Consider the following 22,841-nt stretch of genomic DNA (forward strand, 5'->3'; position numbering starts at 1 on the left):
GTATTCTCCTTCAAGTGGAATATATTAAATTTATGACCATATTTACTCTTCTGAAATATTTTCAAAATACGTGAATAATAAAAGTCATAAATCTTATACAAACTCCAAATCCTTATTAGTCTCTTTAATTTTTGTATACATATATAAACTTACTCATTTGTCTATTAAAAATACGTAAGAAAATATTCCTATATATAGCATATGCGTTCTTCAATTAATATAAGTCAACTACGGAAAAAATGCGTATCGATATGCGTTATTCCTCTCTTATAATAATATGTTTTTAAATTAAATTATATATAATTGAAAAAAATCTATTATATATATATATTAATTCCCCTCATAAAATAAAAAAATATATATACTATATGTAAATAACCCCTGAATTATGTATGAAGTTATTCGATTTTATATTTCCGTATTTAAAAAAAAATAAATAAAATAATGCATAAAACAAATAAATTTCTACGTTAAATGTAAAGATACCCTTTTCAGCTATTTTTTTATATTTTTTTATTTTGTATATTTTTTAGCATTTATTTAAAAAAACGGAAAAAAGGAAAAAAAAAGAAAAAACATATAAATTTGTTTATATCTTCTAAAAATGGTGCATATAGACTTCTTTGCATCCTTTGCACTTCAAAACACAATTATTAATCATCAATTCATTTTTTATATTTTTGCTCTTTTAATTTTTTGATTATAAAAAAAATAATAAATAACACAATTCGAAACTTTTCAAATTTTCATCATAAAATAGGACAAAAATTGTCATTATGCATTAAGTTATGATTTGTCCGTACATAAATAAAAAATATATATATGCATAGAAGATATATACAATTTATCATATATATATTTTTAAATCATGCGTAAGAATGTGATATTTATCAAATTATTTATGTTTCATAAAGAGTTATCGTACAAATTCAAATGGAAAAATCGTTTTAATTACTATAGCGAGTAAATTTATGGCATAAAGAATATAATTATTTATGGGGGATAGGTAAACTTGAATAAAAGTAATATCCAGACATTATTTTTATTTGCTATAGCTGTGGGCATTACTCAATTTTTTTAAAAGAGGCTAAATGTATATTATTGTAAATAGCATGCATACAAGTTAATCTTATATGATCTGTTATATATGTAGAGGAAAATACGGTTGCTTATTTTTATTCTATTGTGATATAATAATTCGTCTTTTCCCCTTTATTCGTTGTAAAATATGCATTGCAAATTTTCAATAAAAATACTCTTCAAATCATTCTGAGGGCAACAGCTGTAACAATCATATAATCAAAAATATATATGAACATAACCCAAATTGTTTAAAATAATTGAATTAAAAATTATATATATCATCATAAAGAATTGTATGGAAATCCAAAATATAATTCTTTATCTTGATCGAAATGTCTAGTTACTTTTTGTGCTATAACTGTTACATTTTTTCTTCATTTTATTCACACAAGCATTTTACTGAAACTCAAATTAATAATGATAAAAAAAGCAATATAAAGTCCATCATATAAATCGTTTTGCTTTCACTTTTATGATTCTCTATATTTTGTAATAACATATGCATATTTATGGATGCATTTTGAATATAATCAAAAAATTTTATAAAAATGTATGGCATATTATGTATGGATAATTGCCATAATATCAACTTTTTTTTTCATAATTTTTGTACACATATAATTCACGGGAGAAAAAAAGATATAAAATTTAATGCCATATTTTTATTTAAACTTATTTCATCAAATGTAGTTATTTATCCATTCATAGAAAATGATTCATCGTACATATTCAGAAAAATAAAATGTTATAATTTCCAAACAATTTTGTTAGCATGCTAAAATAAGCACTTTCTTGTATATACCCATATGTGTATATATTTTTTTAGCAATGCTATATGATGGATGAACTACAAAATTTAGTGGAAAAAATAAAAAAGTATATTCAAAATGTAGATAATAAAATTAAAAATGGTGATATAAGAAAAAATATAGAAAAGTTTCTTTTAAATAATAGAACAGAGAAAGGGCAATTTAATGATATGATATCCTTAATACAGTATTCCCTTAAGTATAAAGATGTATGTAATTGGCCTAATTACAACGATTTATTTATCATAAATTATAATATAAATAATAATTTCAAATCAATTATACAAAAAAATGAGAATTTTCTTCGTCAATACAAAAATCATACGTCTAATGAGCACGAAGAAAGTATAACCACAGAAAGTAACAAAAAAAACGGTGGGGAAACAACAAGCCCAATTAACATTGATAAAAATATATCCTTAACTAAGGATAATGAAATACATAATAAAGTTAGTGAAAATAACCAGGATCATATTGCTGGTAAGGGCAATAATAGTATGGATCGAAATTTAGTGAACAAAATTAAACTCAATCCCAAGGGAGTTAATACAAATCCAAAAGAAAACAACGTTAATATACATTATAATGATGATATAACTCTATTTAATAAACTAAAATTACAAATATTTATGTATTTTATACGAAATAATTATAAAGTAAAACTATTAATCGATTCATTATCAGCAATGAATCATCCAATAAATATAATATATATAAATTGCCCAAATAATAAATATCAAAAAAAAAACATTTTCCAAAAAATTAGTGACTTATTTCTGTCTGATTATAAAGTTAATGATAAACTTGTTAGCAGTAAATATAATTATCAAAAAAATAATTGCTCATGCTCTGAATTATCATCAACTCCCTTAAGTAATAATAATTATGCATATAAACAACAAAAAAATTCGTCCAATTATACGGGCGGTTATAATCCTATAAGTAACACTGTATGGCTTTGTGCAAATAATATTACTAATTTATATAAATTAAAATATATATTAACACATGAACTTATTCATGCCTTTGATTTTGCTAGAGCAAATATCGACATGTATAATTGCCATCATATTGCTTGCTCAGAAATAAGAGCTTACAACATGAGCAATCAATGTGGCTACTTTAATAGTAAACATTTTTTACCCAATCAGGATGTTTTTAATAATTTTAAAGCGCCGTCAATTAATGATACTGCAAAAAATAAATGTATATATAATAATACATACACATCATTATATCAATATAAGCCTTGTGCTAATAATACTCATAAATATATAAATGATGTTTTTGAAAAATGTATACATGATTATTGGCCATTCATGTGTGCACCGGAACAAGACAGTAAATATAAGCCATCCAAAACGTAAAAAAATCAAACTAAAAACAAAAAACGATTTGTCTGCAATTTTGTAAATATCGATGACTAATTTGTGTCCCACCAATACCTACTTGCATATCCTTGCAATCATATTATTTTTTTTTTGCTTTTAAACGCAAATAATAGTATCTTGTTTTAATTGTACATGTGTGTTTAACTATTATACATACATATATATATTATTATGATAAAATTTGATAACTTTGTTCAATAAATTCAATCTGATATTATGTCCACATAAAAAATATGCATAAATAATATACTAGCGGTATGAATATATAATTTCTATGGATATAAATTAACCACATTAAATCCATACTTTTTTGAATTATTCAAATTACTTATTAAACATAAATGTAAAATATATTTATAATATAATTATATATTTTACTTATTAGATATGGATGCAAAAATAGTTACATACAAAAACAATACGAAAAAAGATCCTGAGATAGAGTGTTAACTAAACAATTTTAAACATGTAAGTAAGTAAATATATGCAACCTTCATATTTGGCAATAAATTTATTCTCATTTTTTCTCTCGATTCTTTATTCATGTAATTATGCTTAATTTTGTGGTGATTCAGGGTTTATCCCTCCTTTTGTGTGCAATATTGTTCAGTAAGATTTGTATTATTTTTAAGGCCCCCGGTATCATTTTCGGTGATCGTTTTTTCTTGGGCTATTTCTTCATCATTATTTTCTAAATAGCTTGTTATGTTTTCTTCGACATTTTCATCTAATATATTGTCTTCTATTAATGACAATTCTGCATCGATTTCATCTTCATCTAAATTTATAGGTATATCATAAGTTGAAGATAAAATTTCTCCTATTTCTTTTGCATCTTCTATACAATCAAACAAATCATCTTGTAATTTTTCTATCTTATTAATATTAACTTTTTTAATATTTTTTTTCAACACTTTACTTGACTGCTCTAAAGCTTTACATGTATCGATAGACATTTGAATATTTTCATTTGCGAATTTTATTTGATCGATATTAAATTGGATTCCAAGCGTATTTTCTTTATTATTCTCATATGTTTTTTTTCTCTTTATTATAACTGCAGCTTTGTTTCGCAAATTGTTTATCACATGTTGATTAACTGGAACTTTCTTTTTTTCCTCTTCAATTTTTTGTTTTATAATATTTAGTTCTTTATTATATCGATCGATATTTCCGTCGATATTCTTTACGCTTTGTTCTAGGTTTCCTAAAGAATACGCAGTAAAAGGTCAAAATAATAAAAAGTAAGTACAATAAAATATAGAGCATGAAAATTAACACATATAAATATGTGTACACTAATTAGCTATATCATAATTTCAAATGAATGCAAATAAGTGAATATGCATATACAATATGCTTGTAATTCCCTATATAGTTACATATGAAATATAAAATATTTTGCATATTTGAAAATTAGTACCATATGCTTCATCCAAAGTTTTTTCCTTTTTAGACTTAAAAAATCTACAAAAATAAAAATAAATAGCATTTTACATATTTTAATCAAGTATAATTTTATATTATTTTCACAAATATGATTATTAATGTGTCATATGATTTGGCTTTTCTGTTTTTGTATTTTATTACTTCATTGTCTTGTATTTTAAAAAAATCCAGCTCTATTACATTATATATCAGTAATGCTAGGTTAAAAAATATATATATAGTAAATGATATTAATAGTGAAATGGATATAGAGTATTTTTTATTCCATTATGTTCATAAACTGTAATTATTATATTTATTTTAAATACAAATTTGTTTAATTCTTGAAAAGGATCACATCACCCATTATATACATATATACCACATAAATAATTCACGGTTTTATATTTTTTATTTTTGCAATTTTTTTTAGCTGTGTAAATTATACGTACAGTACATTTTTTTATTTGAAAATTATTTGATTTTTTTAAAAAATTTTATGTCATATACATAATTATAATAATGTTTAATTTATCAAATATTATGCTTTATTTCATTTGTACGATCTCAAGTATTTATATAATATATTTATATACTTTAATATGCAAATTCTCTTATTGTATTGCATACGACAATTAAAAATAATTTCCTTGCGTGATTAAATAAATAGTTACAAGTATGTTTTAATTTAAACAAAGTTTTACAACAAAAACTATATATTATGATTTAAGCCTACAAAACAAAAAACATATATTTTTGTATCTAATTTTCTTATAATTGCATATCCCATTTCTCATCCGTTTTTTTCTTTTTTATACTTTTTTTTGGTAACAATTAAAAAAGGAAAAGAGTTTTATTATACTCTAAATTTAATCAACCTTATTATACATGCATTGCTATATCGAAAGCCATTAGCATTTAATTAATCCAAAAAGAAGTAGAAGATGGTTACAGCTATAAAAGGAGTATTAGTTAAATGTGATGAACCAACAATGCAAATAATTTTACTCTTGAATGAAAGTAAAAACTTTTTGATTGAAAAAATCAGTGACACAGTATGTTTATGCAAAGAAAACGTATATGACTTTTTAGAAAAAGAAGTGATAAGACAATTAGAATATTCAGAAAAGCACGAAACTGAAGATTAGCTGGAATTTTTTTTTTGATGGCAATAATGCAACAAATAAGTGTTAAATAGTTATTGTGTGTAAAAAAATTAATTATATGCTTTAAATTTGCATTATTCATACTTAAAAAAAATCGTTTTATTTTTTTCGTTTATTCATATTGAATATGTATAGCGTATGCGCCAATATATAAACAATTTTTTATGTATTATGTATTCTTTTTATTTATTTTAACAAATGAAATAAATTAAACCCCAATACAAAATAAATGTATAACGGTAACATTAATTATAGAACAAAAATAGCTATAGTAGATCCGATAATAATTACGACGATAAAATTAAGTATTATTACGAATTCTACATGTTATGTCATCAATTAACCACATAAAAGATTTTAATAATCCTTTTCCTGAAAATGCGCTGCATTCATTTATACACCAATGTCTATCAATATTCATTTCTTGTAATTTCAAAATCTGTAAATAAAATAAAGTTATCAAAGAATATATATCATATATATATATGTGTGTGCATGGGGTAATAAATTCCCTAATTTATATTCACAGCAAGTAAATTATCACATTTGTAAAATAACATTAATTTTTGTATACCTCTGCAATTTTGCTGACATTTAGTGAGCTATCGACATCAATTTTATTTGATAAAATAAGAAGGGAGCATCCATATAGTCTTTCCTCCTTTAAAATTTGTTTTAGTTCATATGAGCATAACTGTAATCTAAATAAATCAGTACTATCAATGACATAAATAATTCCATCAACATTCTCATAATAATTTTTCCAATAGTGCCTGATACATTTCTGTCCTCCTATATCCCATATATTAATAAAATAATTATTAAAATGCAATGTTTCAATTGTAAAACCAAAAGTTGGGTGTACTTTATAAATATCTTCTCCTAATAATCTTTTAACTATTGTTGTTTTTCCTGCATTATCTAGTCCTAATATTATTAATCTCAAATTTCTTTGTTTATCTTTTATTTTTTTCAAAATTTTCAGTAGGACCATTTTTATCTTATTCCTAAATATATATTATTTATATACTATATATGTGTATTCTTATTCTTGATAAGCTTGCCACTATACTTTTACATCCATATCTTGTAAAAAAATATATACGCAATCAAAGCTAATATATTTATTTATGCATTTATTTTAGCATGTTGAAAGATAAAGAAAGTATAGAAACAAACGATTATCTCTTGAATATCATTTTCTTTTTCTAAAATTTTAACAAATTAGCACTGATAAAAATTTGCATATATTTTTCCCTCTCGTAAAGGTTTTAAAAAAATACACATATGTACTATAATATTCAGTAGTTCCTTATAATGAAACAATGTGCAAATAAATCCATTGAAAACTTTGCATATTTAAAGTGAAATAATATAAAAAAATATAATATTATAAATATAAAATGAATTAAATCATATTTTATTGCATACTTCAATATGCCGTAGTTTCCCTTTTTCCTATTTTATTTAAAAGCACATAAAGAAATTGAAATAAATGTACTTTAGTAATACATTATAATTTCGCAGAATGCCGTAATTTTTCCGTTTACATATTTATTTTTATTCCATATATATATTGAATAAATAATGTAAATATATGTTTTATGTTACAAACTATTTTCGATGTTATGATGAAAAAAGGGAAAACACATATAAGGTAAAATTTAAAAATGATATAGCAAGAATGATGAAAATAATGCTATAAAAATATAAATAAATAATGAAATAAATTATTTTTAAAAATTAAAGAAGTTATAAAATGAAAAATATTAATTGTATTGTTATTAATGTGTCTTTATGGAATTGTGGATTTTCACGTTATGAATTAAAATACTCCTTCTAGTTCTTCTAAGAATGTTAGATTTACTAAATTATTTATTTCATTTAAATCTGTTAAAATAAACCCAAAATGCCATAAATATATAAATTGCACTTTTAAGTATCAGGAATAAAATGTGAACATATCGCTATTGAAAATGTACACTATGAAATATCTCTATAATTAATTTATGAAATTCATTTTTGTTTTAAAATTTAAAGTACTATAATGATAAAAAACGAAAAACATTATTAAACTTATTTTATATTTTTCACTAACTTATTGAAGAACCTCCATTTTGGACGTACACAATATCGCTTATTGTGTCATCTTCATTTACCTAAAGAATATAAAACAAATTGTATGCATACATTTTTATAGCCATGTATACACACAAGTGTGTATATGCATACATACTAATTCATCATTCATCTAATAAAAATTTTCAAGAAATTTCGTTTTTCATTTTAACCTTTCCTAAAACTTCTACATATTGATCTAATGGTTCCTCGACTTGGTTATCAGTTAAAATGCATTTTATTTCTTCATCTATAAAATGTTAAAACCCATATGAAAAGAAAATGTATATCAATATTATGCATTAATACACTTTATTACAGTATTTTATTCCACTTTTTTCTCATTACTGTCGCATGCTAACAAAGTTAATTCGTTTCCATCCTTTTTTAAGACCTTTCCAATTATTCGCACATTTTTGCTATAAAATTTGCTTAGGTGTTTTTTATTGACTCTTCTAACAGTTTCAAAAAGAAAGTCCATAAAACAATAAATATTTACGAGAAAATATATATTTGTTGCTTGTAATGCATCTCTTTTTCTCTTTAATTGATATTTTACTTACGGAGCTATGAATTGTTCCATTGTTAAAAAAAGGTATAGCCAATGATTTATTTGAGGATGTGAGTATATATAATATTAGTAATTACACTTTCTTTTTTCTTAAGTGTTAATCTCTATGATATTATCTTATGCGATATCACAAAGTTTGTATTTGCATTAATAAGAAATTTACTATGTGTGATTTATTTAAATGTTATATTTATGATTATAAGGATTTATAAACTTTATAATAATAAATGTGCTTAATTTGCTCACATAAAAATATTAAATAAAATAAAATACAAAAATTCGAATATATTGAAAATAATAATTTTATAAAAGATTAACAATGATTTATTTTATAAGGGGAATATATAAAACACATGCGTATTATTTTAATTTATTATAAGGCTTTTTTATTTTCTGTATTAATATTTAACTTATAGCTAAAAAAAAATTTTTTATTTATATATACATTCCGCTTTATATATTTTTTTTACAAAACTGATTAAAACAATAACAAGGATTTTTAAAAAGACAAATTCGTAAAATTAAAAAAGCAAAGAAATCGAAAAAAAGTTATATAAGTCAAATATATATTCACTAAAATGTGTGATGCTATTTTTTACAATGTGTATAAATATAGCATAAATTAAATAATAAAACTAAAAAGGATACAAATTAATTATTTTAAATCTACACGAAAAAAAAGGAAAAGCTAAATTTTCACAACACACACATAATATATATACATATGCCCCGCATATACATATATGTATGGTAGGTACCTAATAATTTTAATAAAATGCTATCTTCATAAGAATATAAAATCAAAATTGACGAAATGACCCTCATAAATAAATATTTAATCATTTTTTACTTTCTTCATACTAAAAGAAAAAAAGTGTTTGATATTAAAAAGTATTTGGCAATCATATTTATATGTCCAATATTACTCATATATTAATGCATAATGTGAGATAAAATGCAGCTATAGATTCACTTTTGAACGTCTCTATATTTGAAAAAGGCTTCTCTATCAAACATTTTTTGTTCATCAGATATGTTATAATTTTTAGAATATTTGCCTTTTTTGTGGTGGCTAGGGGGTTTTGTTATCATTCCTAATTTTTTTTTCTGCATTAACAACTTATTTTTTTCTTTTGAATATTTTCCTTCTTGCTTTTGTGCATATCTTGTCATTACGTCTTCCTTTCTAACAGAACCTATAATCTCAGAAGATATATTTTTACCACCCATTTTTTTTAGCCATTTATTATACTTTGAATTAATATAATTCCAGTTGTTTTTTTTATTTTTCTTATCATAAAATTCGGAATTATTATTTAGTTTGAAATAATCTGTGGCTAAGTCTATGGGAACACTTACAATTTCTTTTGTTTGTTTTTTTCCAAATAATTTTAATTTTTTAGTACCTCTTATAATTTTTTTCCTCGTTTTTAACCCTATATAATGTTTCCTTATATAATTGTCTTCGCCATTTTTACTTACAACCAAATTTTTATTTGTATTTGCTTCATCATAATTATTCCAATCGGTATTTTTCATATTCAAACTATTTGTTCTTTTCATTTCCTTTGATGAGCTCGAGTTTTGATCATTATGAAAGTTTTCTAGCTGTCGTCCCATGTAAATTTTGTAAGCTTCGGATTTACTTTTTTCATATACATTATAAGTACTTTTATCATTTATGTTAAATGTGTAATCATTTAATGGGTTATTATTATACATATTTTTTTTTACCCTACTCATCTTTAAACCGCTCATATAATCTTCTTTACTATATGTTTCATCTTCTTCTAATAATGTATCATTTTTTATTTTTGAATAATCAATATTTTTAAAATGATCATTATTCCCTATATTATAATTATTGTTACAATTATTATTTTCAAATAAATCTCCCATTTCAACATTTTTTGAGTACACATATTCCGAATCATTACTTTTGTTTTCATCAAAAAATAGTAAGCTACTCTTGAATAAATCATTTTCGATATTTATTTGATTATTTTCTACATTGAAACTATTACTATTATCATATATATCGTATCCAGTTGATTTTTTATTCTCTTTCTCTGTATATGAATCATCTTCTTTTCCCAACTTATGCTTCATATCTGATTCAGCTAAACAATATTCATCATAAGTGCTATTATTATATACCTTTTTATCAACACTTTTTTCATTTTCATAACTTATATTAAGTTTTTCAAAATTAAGTGTTATTTCTTTTAATGTATTGTCATTTTCTTTATTTTGGAAATCCAAGTTAGGGGTTCCATTTTTGATGGCATTTTCATAATTTATTGTCAATTCTAAATTATGAGCCTTTTTTTGTGTTTTTTTTTGCATATATGTAGACTCTCTTTTAAAATTATCTTCTGAATTTATAGAAATCATTTTGTTGTCCTCCTTTTCTTTATTTTCTAAATGTTTATTATGCTTGCACAACACATTTGTATCACTATGGTTATTATCACGCTCGATATCTTCTATAATATTATCTATAACTTTTAAATCTTGTTCATTATATAATTTTCGACATTTATTTAAAAAATGTTCTTGTACTGAATTTATTAAGTTTCTAGTATAAAAATTCATGTATTTATTAAAATTGGTATCATCTATATTATTATCAGATATTTTCCATCGATTTACTGCTTCAAAAATTGTATCATCACTTATTAGGATATCTTTCGATATGTTTTCTTTTCTTTTGTTTTTTTCTAATATCTCTTCATCATAGCCATTTTCTTCATTTTCTATTGAATCCAAACTTTTGTTATAATTTCCATTCCCTTCTATTATATCTGAAGAGTTCGCACCTTTCAAATTTTTTAATTTCTTCAACTTTTTTTGTTCAATTAAATCATTTATTTTCATTATAATGTTATTTTTAATAATAGTTTTATTTAACTGATATTTAGCAATTTCATTTCTTAGTTCATTCAAATTTTGTCTTTTTAATGAGCTTAGTGAAATAATATTTTTTTCCAAATTTTTGAAATGTGTTATTTCTTCATTTATAATTTGAATTTTAATTGCCAAATCTTTTGTGTTTAATAAATCACATTTGCTTAAAACAATTTGATATTTAATATTGTATCTATCAAAAAAATGGAACAATTCTTTATCACTTGTTTTTAAACCGATTCTACAATCAATTAATACAAAAACTTTTTTTAAGTTTGTTCGATTTTTTAAATAAAATAATGTAAATTCATTCCATTGTAATCTTAATTCTTCTTTACTGTGAGCAAATCCATATCCTGGTAAATCAACTAAACACAACAAACAAGGTTTCCCTATTTTATAAAAATGAATTTGTTTTGTGCATCCTGGCATTTTACTAACCTTTGCCTTATTACTCCTTCCACACAATTCATTAATAAGTGTCGATTTACCAGAATTTGATCTTCCTATAAATGCAATTTCTGGATATTTGGGTAATGGTAATTCATTTACTTTTATAGCTACTTTGTACAAAACCATTCTAGGCTTTAATTGATCCAAAAACACAGGAGCAAAATTTGGCCGTTTTTCATTCATATATTTTCTTTGTAATTTATTCAATGGTTTTCCTAACATTTTCCTTCGTAAATTCTCGTATATTTTTAAATCTAATTTCATTCCCTTTTCTCTTTGTCTTCTGCTCATTATGTAATTATCGCATATTTCCTCTTTTACTATATTGACATTTTTTTTAGAATTTTCCATACTCATTTTGCTACTAACACTCGAATATTTTCGAATAAGCCGACTAATCGATTGCATTTTCTCACTTTTTTTCCTTTCACAATTCTTTTATCTTATTAACAAGTCAGCCTTTTTAAACGGGCTAAATACGTATGCCATCCATTTGGTATTTATGCATAGGTAATGATAATATAGATAGTTATGTTGTGTAAATTGTTTTGAGATAAATATTGTATAGAAAAAAAGTAAAAAGAAACTTAAAAAAATGATTATTTCTCAAAAATTAAATATAGTAATTTTTTTCCAACATTTTTTAAAAAATAGATACATATATAGCATTATATATGTAAATATACATTTTTTATTATATTATATATATTTTTTACAAATGTTAACCATAAAATAAATACCAAAATTTAATCTTTTTTTTTATGTTTTTGTTGACTAAAAATGGGAAAATCACTTTCTACATTGCGCATGATTTTAAATAGTATCCCCTTTGGGATTGCGTATTTTACTATTTGTTAATTAAAGTAATAAAGATTAGGGCACAATATTAAACGTATTTATAATTAATGTGTATTTTTTCTATATTTATGTTGTTTTAATCATATAAGGGAAAAAATATATACAAATATAACAGTTATAAATAGCATATATCAAAGTGATGGATTATTCAATAAACATGATATAATTAAAAAAGGTTTATAAAACGTAAAAAAAAGATAAAATATGTATTTTCCATGTAAGTAATGAATTTATATTTCTTTTGCACATGCATATGAGTATATGTGAAAATATGCATAATCCTAATCCCTTATTCCTCTGCCAGTTATCACATATTATACAGAGCTAAATAAGCTTGCTTTTCAGCTAACATATTTAGAATTATATCTAAATGGTTTAATTATATATATACATATACATGCTATTTCAAGTGTAAAAATTATGATATTGTTCCTTGATCTAGGGCACATGTGATTTCTCCTTGAGATGATAGCCATTTGTTTTCTTTATAAAAGGCAACTCCATTGTTTATAACGAAATTTGGCTGAATAAGAAAAAATGCATTTTTCTCTTTAACAGAGCTTAATGTTTTATCGGGTAAACTAGTTGTATTCACATTTTCAAATGTAATTCTTTCTCCAACTTTAACACCAGGTGGTGGAACAAGTAATTCGACTCTTTCTTCAAAGGATCCACATAAAACCATACCAAAACTTTTTCGTCCTCTTAATAACTTTTCTTTTAAATTTGCTAAAACTAAAACATATTTATTTAATAAATCTTCTGGATTTTTTTTATTTCGTAAACCACTACATATATCCCTTACTTGATCTTCACCTACATTTACTTTTAAACAATACAATGTGTCAGCTCCTGAATGAATTTCCACACTTTCTACATATCCAACAACAATATTTAATCTCGATATATCATCTAAACTTCTGGTTTCTTCTGCATCTTTATTTTCTGCATTATTATTTTTCTTTTTTCCATTATTATCTTTCGAATCTCCATTTTTTTTATTACCTTTATTTTTCTTTGATCCCATTTGTTCATTGTTTCCCTTTTCATTTGTGTATGTTAAAATTCTAGTATTTAGTAAATTTTCAACACTGGTTTGCATATCTAGTTTGTGTGATTTAACAAATTCGCATATCAATGTTTCTTGAAGATGTATATACCACCTACAAATATGATAATATTCTACTTTTTCCTTTGCAGACATTGGTTTTAATATTTTATAAACACAACAGAAATAAAATATATCTACTAAAGATGCATGTTTGTCCGATACAATATAAGATCTTTCTCTTAATATATCATTCAAATGTTTCATATCAAGTGGCTTTAATTTAAACTTGTCGCTAGCTAGGTTAAAAATAAATTCTTCACTCTCGCTTACTTTGTCTTCATCTTCACAAAAAAATTGACTGTAGCAATTATACGTGTCGATTATAGCATAAAGAGAACAAAAAAATTCTTTATAGGTTTTGTCGTTATGCTCATAGGATATTTTCTATAAAACAAAAAATTAAAAATTCACAAAATTTTTAAGTATGAATAACACAAAAAAGTTTTTTGTGGGGGTATGTAGTTAAAAACATGTACATATGCATCATAAAGAACTTCTAATTTTTTAATATCAACTATCATTAGAAAAAATAAATTATTAGTATTGTTAATATTTTTATATAAATATAGAAATTTTTAAATATAGAACTTTAACAGTTTTATGATAATTAGGTTGTGAAGCATATGCCCACAGCATGCACTAATATATAGAAGTTAAGGCATATATATAAGTGTAATTATTTTACCTGGCTATATTTTATCTCTGGAAAAGCAACGTTATCATCATTTTCTACTATATTAATTTGAATAAAATCAAGAATCAATTTCAATATATCTGATTTAATATCATCCTCAACCAAGTATAAAGTACTCATTCTTTTCAACAAATATATCTTATTAAAAAAGTTGGGGGTATATAATATCGAATATTACATATATGTGTGTAAATTCTTAATTACTTTTTTTGTTATACACAAAAAATGTAGTGTTTCTGTTTGTTTACTCTTCGTTATATTTTATATTTTTGTTTGAAAAAAATATCATATTTATTTGCCAAATCGATGAGATTATGTGATGATGGTATATGTCATAAAATATATTAAAAATTACTTCTTATATATTCTTTTTTTTAAATAAAACTTACATATTTTAAGATATGTTTTTTTTGTCATATATATACTAATATTTTTGCTTTTTTTTATTACGTATACATGTAGATATGGTATGTACAAATTATTTTTTTAATTGGGATTTATATATAATTAATATATAACCTTAAAAGCTACTATTTATTTTTCTATCTATTTTTTCCAAAATTAAAGAAAATTTTATTAACTTTGTAAAGAACTTATTATATTTACTTTAATATTAATTAAAAAAAATGGGGGAAAATATATATTCGTTTATGCAAACCCTGTTTTGCATATATATACAATTTTTTAATATAATATAACAATGATACGTGAACAAATATATAGATGCTCACAAAAAATATATATAAATAATTTATTCAGTCGTTAAATTTGCCAACAGTTTGAATTTATTTATACAATTTATATATCATAGAAATTTACGACGAATTATTTATATAGATACAAATGCATAATAGCATTGGAAAATATAGAAAATAATAAAAAGTATACAATTGTACATAATTAAGCATATTAAATTCCGATTTTTACTTTAATTCCCACACAGTAATAAGTTTACATAAAATGAAATTACAACACTTTATTATTTCTCTATTCAAGGAAATAAGTATAACACATATTCATCCATACATCGAATACATATTATACTTTTCACTTTTTTTTTTCATTTTCATTATCCTTTACTTAAAAAAAGATAAGGAATAACTTTGTTATGGTTAATATCATACGGAATATCTTTCATTATTATATGAGAACAATTCGTCTTTTTTAAAAGAATCTCTATTTTATTCCATTTATAATTTCCACTATTCTCCAAACCTATATAACGCTAATTTAATGCATTGTTTTCATAAGACCTCAAAAAATTTGTAATATAATTATGCATACGCAAAATAGCTAACAAAATATTGATAGTAGTAATAATATAATATTAATAAAACCTAGTTAATTTCCTCCTGTTTAATTTTTTCACATTTGAATAAAGAATATCTTAGAAGCATTTAATTAAAATTACTATATACCTTTATTAAAAGATTTTTTAATAATTTTTTTTTAATTCTAATGGAAAATTGTAATTATACTTTTAAAAAATATGTGATCATATTTTTTGTATGTTAATATAAATTTTGAAATTTCATTTTTTCATAATTCGTATATGCATAAATATTTATATATATTTTTTTTACATTTTCACATTTTTTCTAAAGTGTATAACAATTTTACAAATATTTAAATATACATTATTGTTAGCTAGTTCTATATAAAGGAACAATATTCTGCTAACATAATTATTTTTATTGGCATAGATAACTTCGATAATGATGAATATATCTATATGATTTTATTAATTTTTTTTATGTATCACAATTATACTATCATATTAAATTACAAACCGATATTATTAAAATACATAGAAATAAATAATGATCATTTTTATGTATAATCAATATATATAACAAATTTAAATTGCAGAAAAATTATAACTTTTTGATTTATTTAATAATATATATGCGTAGGTGTTTCATCACAATATATATACACAGAGATATAAAAAGTGTATCCTTCGCTATGTATTTTTTTTTTATATATTAATTATTTTTTTTAGTATTGTAATTTTGACTTGATTCAAAGGATATACATATATGATATCATATTTTATTCCTTTTCTACTTGTTGAACACTATATATGTATGTATATACATATTTATTAATATGTAAAAATATAATAACATATTCAAACAAAAAGTACATATATGCACACATGTAAGCATATAATTAAATATATATACGTGCATCGAATAAATAGCTTTGCACCTATTTGTCCGCTTTCTTCTTATTATGATTTAACTCTCCAATTTAAGATATGAGTAAATTACAGTTATATAAAGGAAAATGCACAAATGTGTTGATATAGATAGCTTGAAAGATGAACTCAGAACTAACAACAGTTTAGTGAGTATTTTCAATTCAAAAGATGATAGAAGCTGCAGTAGTGAAGCATATCAAAATCATTATGAAAAATCGAATATAAGAAATGGTATGCAACATAATGAAAATAAGTATTTGAATGAATTCAATATCCAAAAAAGGTATAGAGATAGAGATGACAGATATATGCATTATTCTAGTAGAATGCATAAGGAAAAAACGAACCATTTTGATTGGAACCAAAATAAAATTGATGTACATCCAAATAGTAATTACGACTATAATCACAATAAAGCAATACCAGAATATTCATATCAAAATAAATTTATGAATTATGAAAAAAGCTCAAGTGATAACATGAGTAGGCATTTTGATGAAATAAATGATACTAGATTAGCTAAAAAACATATCAAACATGAATATAAATATAATGAAGACATCGACGATGATATTAATGAAAATAATGATTTATTTATTAATATGGTAAATAATCATTATAAAAATTTAATAGCAGACACAAATAAAGGAATTAAAAACATAACAAATAATTATGATACTATACTCCAAAAAATTAATAATGATGATATTAGTAGTTCCACTTCATCTATCAAAAATAATAATTTAAAAAACAACAGTAAAAACCCAAATAATGCATATTACAATAATCATATAAATAGTAATAATTCAATTCTCCATATTCGAAATTATTACACCAATAATCAAACTGGCAATTATAAGGGGAATCATTTTGACATCGATGAATGCTATGATATTGACGATTGTTATGAGAATGATAACCCATATAATAACAATAATAATAACAAAAGCATACCAAAAAAAGATTATCCAGTGTATAAGGGTATTGTGGCAAATAAAAATAACGACTATGTTAAGGAAAGCAAAACTAAAATAATATTAAAAGAAAACGATGAACTATGTTTAGTTGATGATGAAAAGAAAGACAATCAAAAAATTAGCAATACCAATAATAATAGAAAAAATGCAGCCAACTCTAATCGAAACAAAATATATAACGTTTTTAATAATATGAATATTAATAAAAGTAATAATATGAATCGAGGTATTTTAACCTTTCTAGAAAATAAAAGAAAAAACAGATATTCATATGACAGCAAAGGTATAAAAAATGATAAAACCGAGGATGATAATAATGAGGACGCAATCGGCAACATTAGTAATATTGGTGGTGCCTGCGATCCCTCTAACTATATCAATAACACCTGCGTGAATGATAATAAAAAATATTATCAAGATAGTAAAAATTGCAATCTTAATATGAAACATTTATTTGACGAGGGTTCGTATTATAGAGATATTATGGAAAAGCAGTCAATGCATAACAATGAAAATAAAAAGGGAAACGATGTATCAGAATATCGTTTTAATGAAATTTATTATAAAGATAAAAGAGGCGAAAAAGGTTTAAAAGATAACCTCAAAAATAAATCAAATAATATTTCTTGTGAAAATTTAAAATTTTTAGATAAAGAGGATTATAAAAATAATATCTATATAAATTTATTGAATCAAGAAATCAAAGATCATCAAACACAATTAAATATATCTAAAAATGAAAACAATATAAAAATGAAAGAAAATAACCCATTTGTCATGTCTAATTATGTAAAAAAAAATATTATCAAAATGACCCACGATTTTGATCACCCTAATTTACCAGATAATTATGCGAATCCAATGCGCACTAACAATTTTGATAATCATCATAACATCACTAATTACGGAAATAATAATCACAACAATATGGAAAACTATGTAGATAACTATGCAGATGATAAGAATTATAAATTCGACGGGAAAAATGTAAATTTTTCAAATGCTAATGGAAAATCAGGCGTATCAATGAGATTTTCAAATATACTTAAGAATGCACCGGAAATACAAAACATACAAAATAGTAATTATAATGCATATTCAATAAATAAATTAAAACTAGAATCACTTGATCAATATCAAAATATGTATATTAATAATAAAAATACGATGAAAAATGATACTTCCTATAAGAAAGGAGTAATAAATGAAGATAATTGTCGCTCAAACGCTATTCTTAAAGGAGTACCTTCTTCGGCATTTGAACACAATGAAAAGAAAAAGGGGAAAGGAAATGAAATAGGAAACAGAAACGATAATATAGAAAAACGTGAAGATTTTAAAAATCGGGAAAAAATACAACTAGGTGAAGAATTACCAAATGATATTAATTCTTCGTACTATGCTACATCATCTAATGCTTCGACCAATTATTTTTTGGGTTCAAAAAATAAATTAAATGATCTTCATAATTGCAAAAATATGAAGGATACAAACTGTGATAATAAACATATTTTAAGAAATAAAAACAGTAACATCAAAAAACTTTTTTCACGTAATAATTCTATTAACGATAATTATTCACAAAATAAGAAAATAAAAAATACCAATTTAAAGTCATGCATTGATGAATACATAGCATCTAAGGATCCTCATAACCTTAGAAATATTTGCAATAATAAAGATAATGAAAGTAATAACTTAAATTTGAATGAAAATTATGTTAAATCAACGAAAAAAAAATACAACCTTAATAGCGATTCTTGTTATAATAACAATAGTAATAACGAAGCATACCCTGGAAAAAGTAAAAATACCAACTATTTTAATGATAATGATAAGCATACTCCTAAATATTCGAAGATCCCCACTGATAGAAAACCACAAAATATGCATAGTAGCAATAGCAATCATAGTGATGAAAAAAAAAAAAAGAAAGAAAAATGTCAAAAAAATAAAAATAAAATTATAAAACAATATCAAGGAAATGATAATGCTAAAATTGCAGATATAAATCAAAATACCGAAAACTTAATCAGCATTGATAAAGGAAATTATCATACCCATATAAATCGAAAAAAAAATAGAGAAAACCAAAATACGAAACAATCTAACGAAAAAGCACACACTGAAAATAAAAGAGAATTAAATATAGGCGAATGCCATGAAGACCATATTAAAAATAAAAGCTCAAAATTTATAAACATTTTCAATGCAAGCCGTAATATGAGAAATGCAGACAAAGACCATAATTATAATTATTCTATGGATGATATTAAATATATCAAATTAAATATTGCAAAGGAACAAAAACATATATATTCAAATGCATGTTCTGAAAGTAATGAAGAAGAAAATCACAATTGCACAAAGCAAAACGAAATAAATAAAATTCATAATAAATCCATAAAAAAACGGCATTCTGATATATACGAACATTGGAACTTAATTAATAACTTAAAATATAATGATGAACAAAACTCTGATGATTATTCTTCCTCTTTTAATGATAACGAAAAATCGAAACAAAAAAAAACCTATGATGCAATAAATCCGAAAAATACGCAACTAAATAAAGACCAATTAAATAACAATATAAAAAATAATGTATCCCGAACATACCCTATTTGCGATGCATTTCTTGGCAGTTCCAATGTACGTAAAAATGGAATGACCAAACAAAAAGTTGTTAATAAAAACAAAGAAAAAAAAAAATCGAAAATAAAAAATGATACAAATTGTAAAAGCATCAACAGTGCATATGATAATAATAATGAAGATGACAACATATCTATTCAAAATGAAGCATATATTCTGACTAATTTAAAAAATGGAAAAACTAAAAAAAATAAGGAGCATGCTCAACAAATTAAATTAGAGCAATTTGCTAAGAAAAAAAATGGAGAAATAAAAACGGATTATACACAAAATATTGTACATGGGGAGGAAAATAAAAATAATGCTCATGGTAATGTTGCTGTTTCAGTTTATAACGAAAAACAAGGAAACAATAAAATTTCTGATGATCATATTGAAGATTATAAAAAACATAAAAAAAGAAACGACCCCAACAATACACAAACTCAACATTTTGAAAATAACCCTTTTTATTTATATTATAATAAAAGAAGTGAAACTACAAGTACGGAAATAAAAATTCAAAAAACATGTCCTAATAAAAATAGCAAAACACAAATCGAAAAAAAAAAAAAAAATTTATTGAACAAGTTATGGAATACTGTGCAAAGCGAAAATAAAGATAATGATGAAAATGATGCAATCCCGTCTAATAACTCAAATATAAATGGAGGGAAATATTCATTCTATAATTTCTTTTGTAAAAAAAATAAATTAAGAAAGGATAAAAAGTATAATGATGATCAAATTGATGTAAAGCCAAAGAACCAAAAACACGAAATTTGTGAAAATAACAATGATCCATCGAATGATTATATAAATAAACAAAATAATAATTATATGAACGATCTTAATAAAATTGGATATTTAGCTCAAGAATTTATGGAAACATATTCATGTAATGATAATTTAAAATCGATTTTTCAATTATTACGTTCTGAAATTGAGAAAACACAAAAAGAAATCGAACATTTTTCTAAAGATCAAAAGCCTATAACTTTTAATAATCCTTTGAGTAATAACTTAAGCCATACATACAACAAAATTAGTGATATTAGTAAAGAATCATTGAACGAATATATATCTGATCAAACTAATTCTAAAAGCATTCATAATATACCAAAATATATGTCTAATGATTTAGTACATATAAAGGAAAAACAAAATCCGCAAAATGGAAATAATGATAAGCATGAACATTACTATCAAATAATCAAATCGACACATCATGATTTATACAAAAACAAAGGTTCCATAAGCAGTAGTAGTAGGAGAAGCAGTATAAGTCGACGAAGAAATGGAAATTCTAGTGCCCATAAAGATAATATTGACTGTAATGATACTTTTAATATGAGCAGCTGTATGTTAAAGCGAGTAAAATCGGGAAAACCATATAAATTGCGTATTAAAAAAAAAAGAGGAAGTAACGATGCTAAAGAAAATATAATACCCAAAATGAACACATTTATATTGAAACATAATAATAATATTTATAAATTTAAATTAAATAATAATTTTTTAATATATGATAGTATATTATTAAAAAATAAAAAAAACGAATATTTTTTTAACTTTAATGCTTTATATAAAACCTTATTCTTTAAAGAATCTTGTAACGAGGAAAAAGTTGAATATAAAAAAAGTTCGGTATATAAAAATAATATGATAGAGTATAATAATCAAGATATATTAAAAAATAATCAACAGATTAACCACCCAAATAATACTCTTGATAAAGGGATATGCATGGAAACACATAATGATACACCAACTAATTTAAATGATTTATTTATTTCAGATGATGAGTAAATCATATATATGCATAATAGTGACCATTACGAAAAAGTAGATAACATGAAAAACAATCATTCTATATCATCAATACTAAATGAAAAGAGTGGAATGTAAATAACTATTCTGAAAAGAACCAAAGAACTTGAAAAAAAAGGAATTATAAACTGATAGACATAATCCAGCTATGAAATAAAAATTGAAAGCTTGGAATATCTGTAATAATTTGAAAATTTTCTTTTAATAATTTGTCTATAGATAACATGTTTGATTTTTTGAGCAGCGCATACATAAATAGCTCATATACACATGAGCTCATATAGAGGGATCCAAATACAAATACCGCGGATTATTAAAAAAAAATATAAAAACTTTTTTTCGTTTGCATATAAACAATTTTTATCCCTATGCACATAGATGCTTTTATAACACATATGTGTATGTTTGTCTTTGTTTCAAATTCTTTAATATATTTTGTATTTTATAATCTTTTTACGATTGTTTTGTTTTCCTCTTTGGTTATCCGTTTTTTCAATCATTTGATTTATAATTTGTAATCACAAAAAACGCATAAAAACATTCGGATTTTTTTGATTTAATCCTTATAATATATGCTTAATTCTTATTTTATTCAGCAAAATGCATTA

General features: G+C 23.2%; 8 protein-coding genes across 8 annotated transcripts; 3 read left to right on the forward strand and 5 right to left on the reverse strand.

Moving 5' to 3' along the window:
- Positions 1-1,921: 1,921 nt before the first annotated feature.
- Positions 1,922-3,259, forward strand: PVVCY_1300730 (mitochondrial inner membrane protease ATP23, putative; the record flags this gene model as incomplete). Its single annotated transcript, XM_008623749.1, has 1 exon — positions 1,922-3,259. One exon carries the CDS (start codon positions 1,922-1,924, stop codon positions 3,257-3,259), a length of 1,338 nt encoding a protein of 445 aa, XP_008621971.1.
- A 602-nt stretch (positions 3,260-3,861) lies between these two features.
- Positions 3,862-4,878, reverse strand: PVVCY_1300740 (vacuolar-sorting protein SNF7, putative; the record flags this gene model as incomplete). Its single annotated transcript, XM_008623750.1, has 3 exons — positions 3,862-4,490; positions 4,707-4,750; positions 4,874-4,878. The coding sequence occupies 3 exons, from the start codon at positions 4,876-4,878 to the stop codon at positions 3,862-3,864; spliced, it is 678 nt and encodes a 225-aa protein (XP_008621972.1).
- A 777-nt stretch (positions 4,879-5,655) lies between these two features.
- On the forward strand, positions 5,656-5,859 carry PVVCY_1300750 (RNA polymerase II transcription factor B subunit 5, putative; the record flags this gene model as incomplete). Its single annotated transcript, XM_008623751.1, has 1 exon — positions 5,656-5,859. The coding sequence occupies one exon, from the start codon at positions 5,656-5,658 to the stop codon at positions 5,857-5,859; it is 204 nt and encodes a 67-aa protein (XP_008621973.1).
- Positions 5,860-6,178: 319 nt separating this feature from the next.
- PVVCY_1300760 (ADP-ribosylation factor, putative) lies at positions 6,179-6,871 on the reverse strand (the record flags this gene model as incomplete). Its single annotated transcript, XM_008623752.1, has 2 exons — positions 6,179-6,316; positions 6,452-6,871. The coding sequence occupies 2 exons, from the start codon at positions 6,869-6,871 to the stop codon at positions 6,179-6,181; spliced, it is 558 nt and encodes a 185-aa protein (XP_008621974.1).
- Positions 6,872-7,702: 831 nt separating this feature from the next.
- PVVCY_1300770 (replication factor A protein 3, putative) lies at positions 7,703-8,578 on the reverse strand (the record flags this gene model as incomplete). Its single annotated transcript, XM_008623753.2, has 5 exons — positions 7,703-7,767; positions 7,976-8,036; positions 8,169-8,245; positions 8,344-8,450; positions 8,559-8,578. The coding sequence occupies 5 exons, from the start codon at positions 8,576-8,578 to the stop codon at positions 7,703-7,705; spliced, it is 330 nt and encodes a 109-aa protein (XP_008621975.2).
- Positions 8,579-9,535: 957 nt separating this feature from the next.
- On the reverse strand, positions 9,536-12,334 carry PVVCY_1300780 (GTP-binding protein, putative; the record flags this gene model as incomplete). The annotated part of the gene is made up of 1 exon (XM_008623754.1): positions 9,536-12,334. The coding sequence occupies one exon, from the start codon at positions 12,332-12,334 to the stop codon at positions 9,536-9,538; it is 2,799 nt and encodes a 932-aa protein (XP_008621976.1).
- Positions 12,335-13,202: 868 nt separating this feature from the next.
- On the reverse strand, positions 13,203-14,709 carry PVVCY_1300790 (tRNA import protein tRIP, putative; the record flags this gene model as incomplete). The annotated part of the gene is made up of 2 exons (XM_008623755.1): positions 13,203-14,279; positions 14,581-14,709. The coding sequence occupies 2 exons, from the start codon at positions 14,707-14,709 to the stop codon at positions 13,203-13,205; spliced, it is 1,206 nt and encodes a 401-aa protein (XP_008621977.1).
- A 2,169-nt stretch (positions 14,710-16,878) lies between these two features.
- Positions 16,879-22,212, forward strand: PVVCY_1300800 (conserved Plasmodium protein, unknown function; the record flags this gene model as incomplete). Its single annotated transcript, XM_008623756.1, has 1 exon — positions 16,879-22,212. The coding sequence occupies one exon, from the start codon at positions 16,879-16,881 to the stop codon at positions 22,210-22,212; it is 5,334 nt and encodes a 1,777-aa protein (XP_008621978.1).
- Between the last annotated feature and the right edge of the window lie 629 nt (positions 22,213-22,841).

This window comes from Plasmodium vinckei, assembly GCF_900681995.1.
Source record: "Plasmodium vinckei vinckei genome assembly, chromosome: PVVCY_13".
NCBI lineage: Eukaryota > Apicomplexa > Aconoidasida > Haemosporida > Plasmodiidae > Plasmodium > Plasmodium vinckei.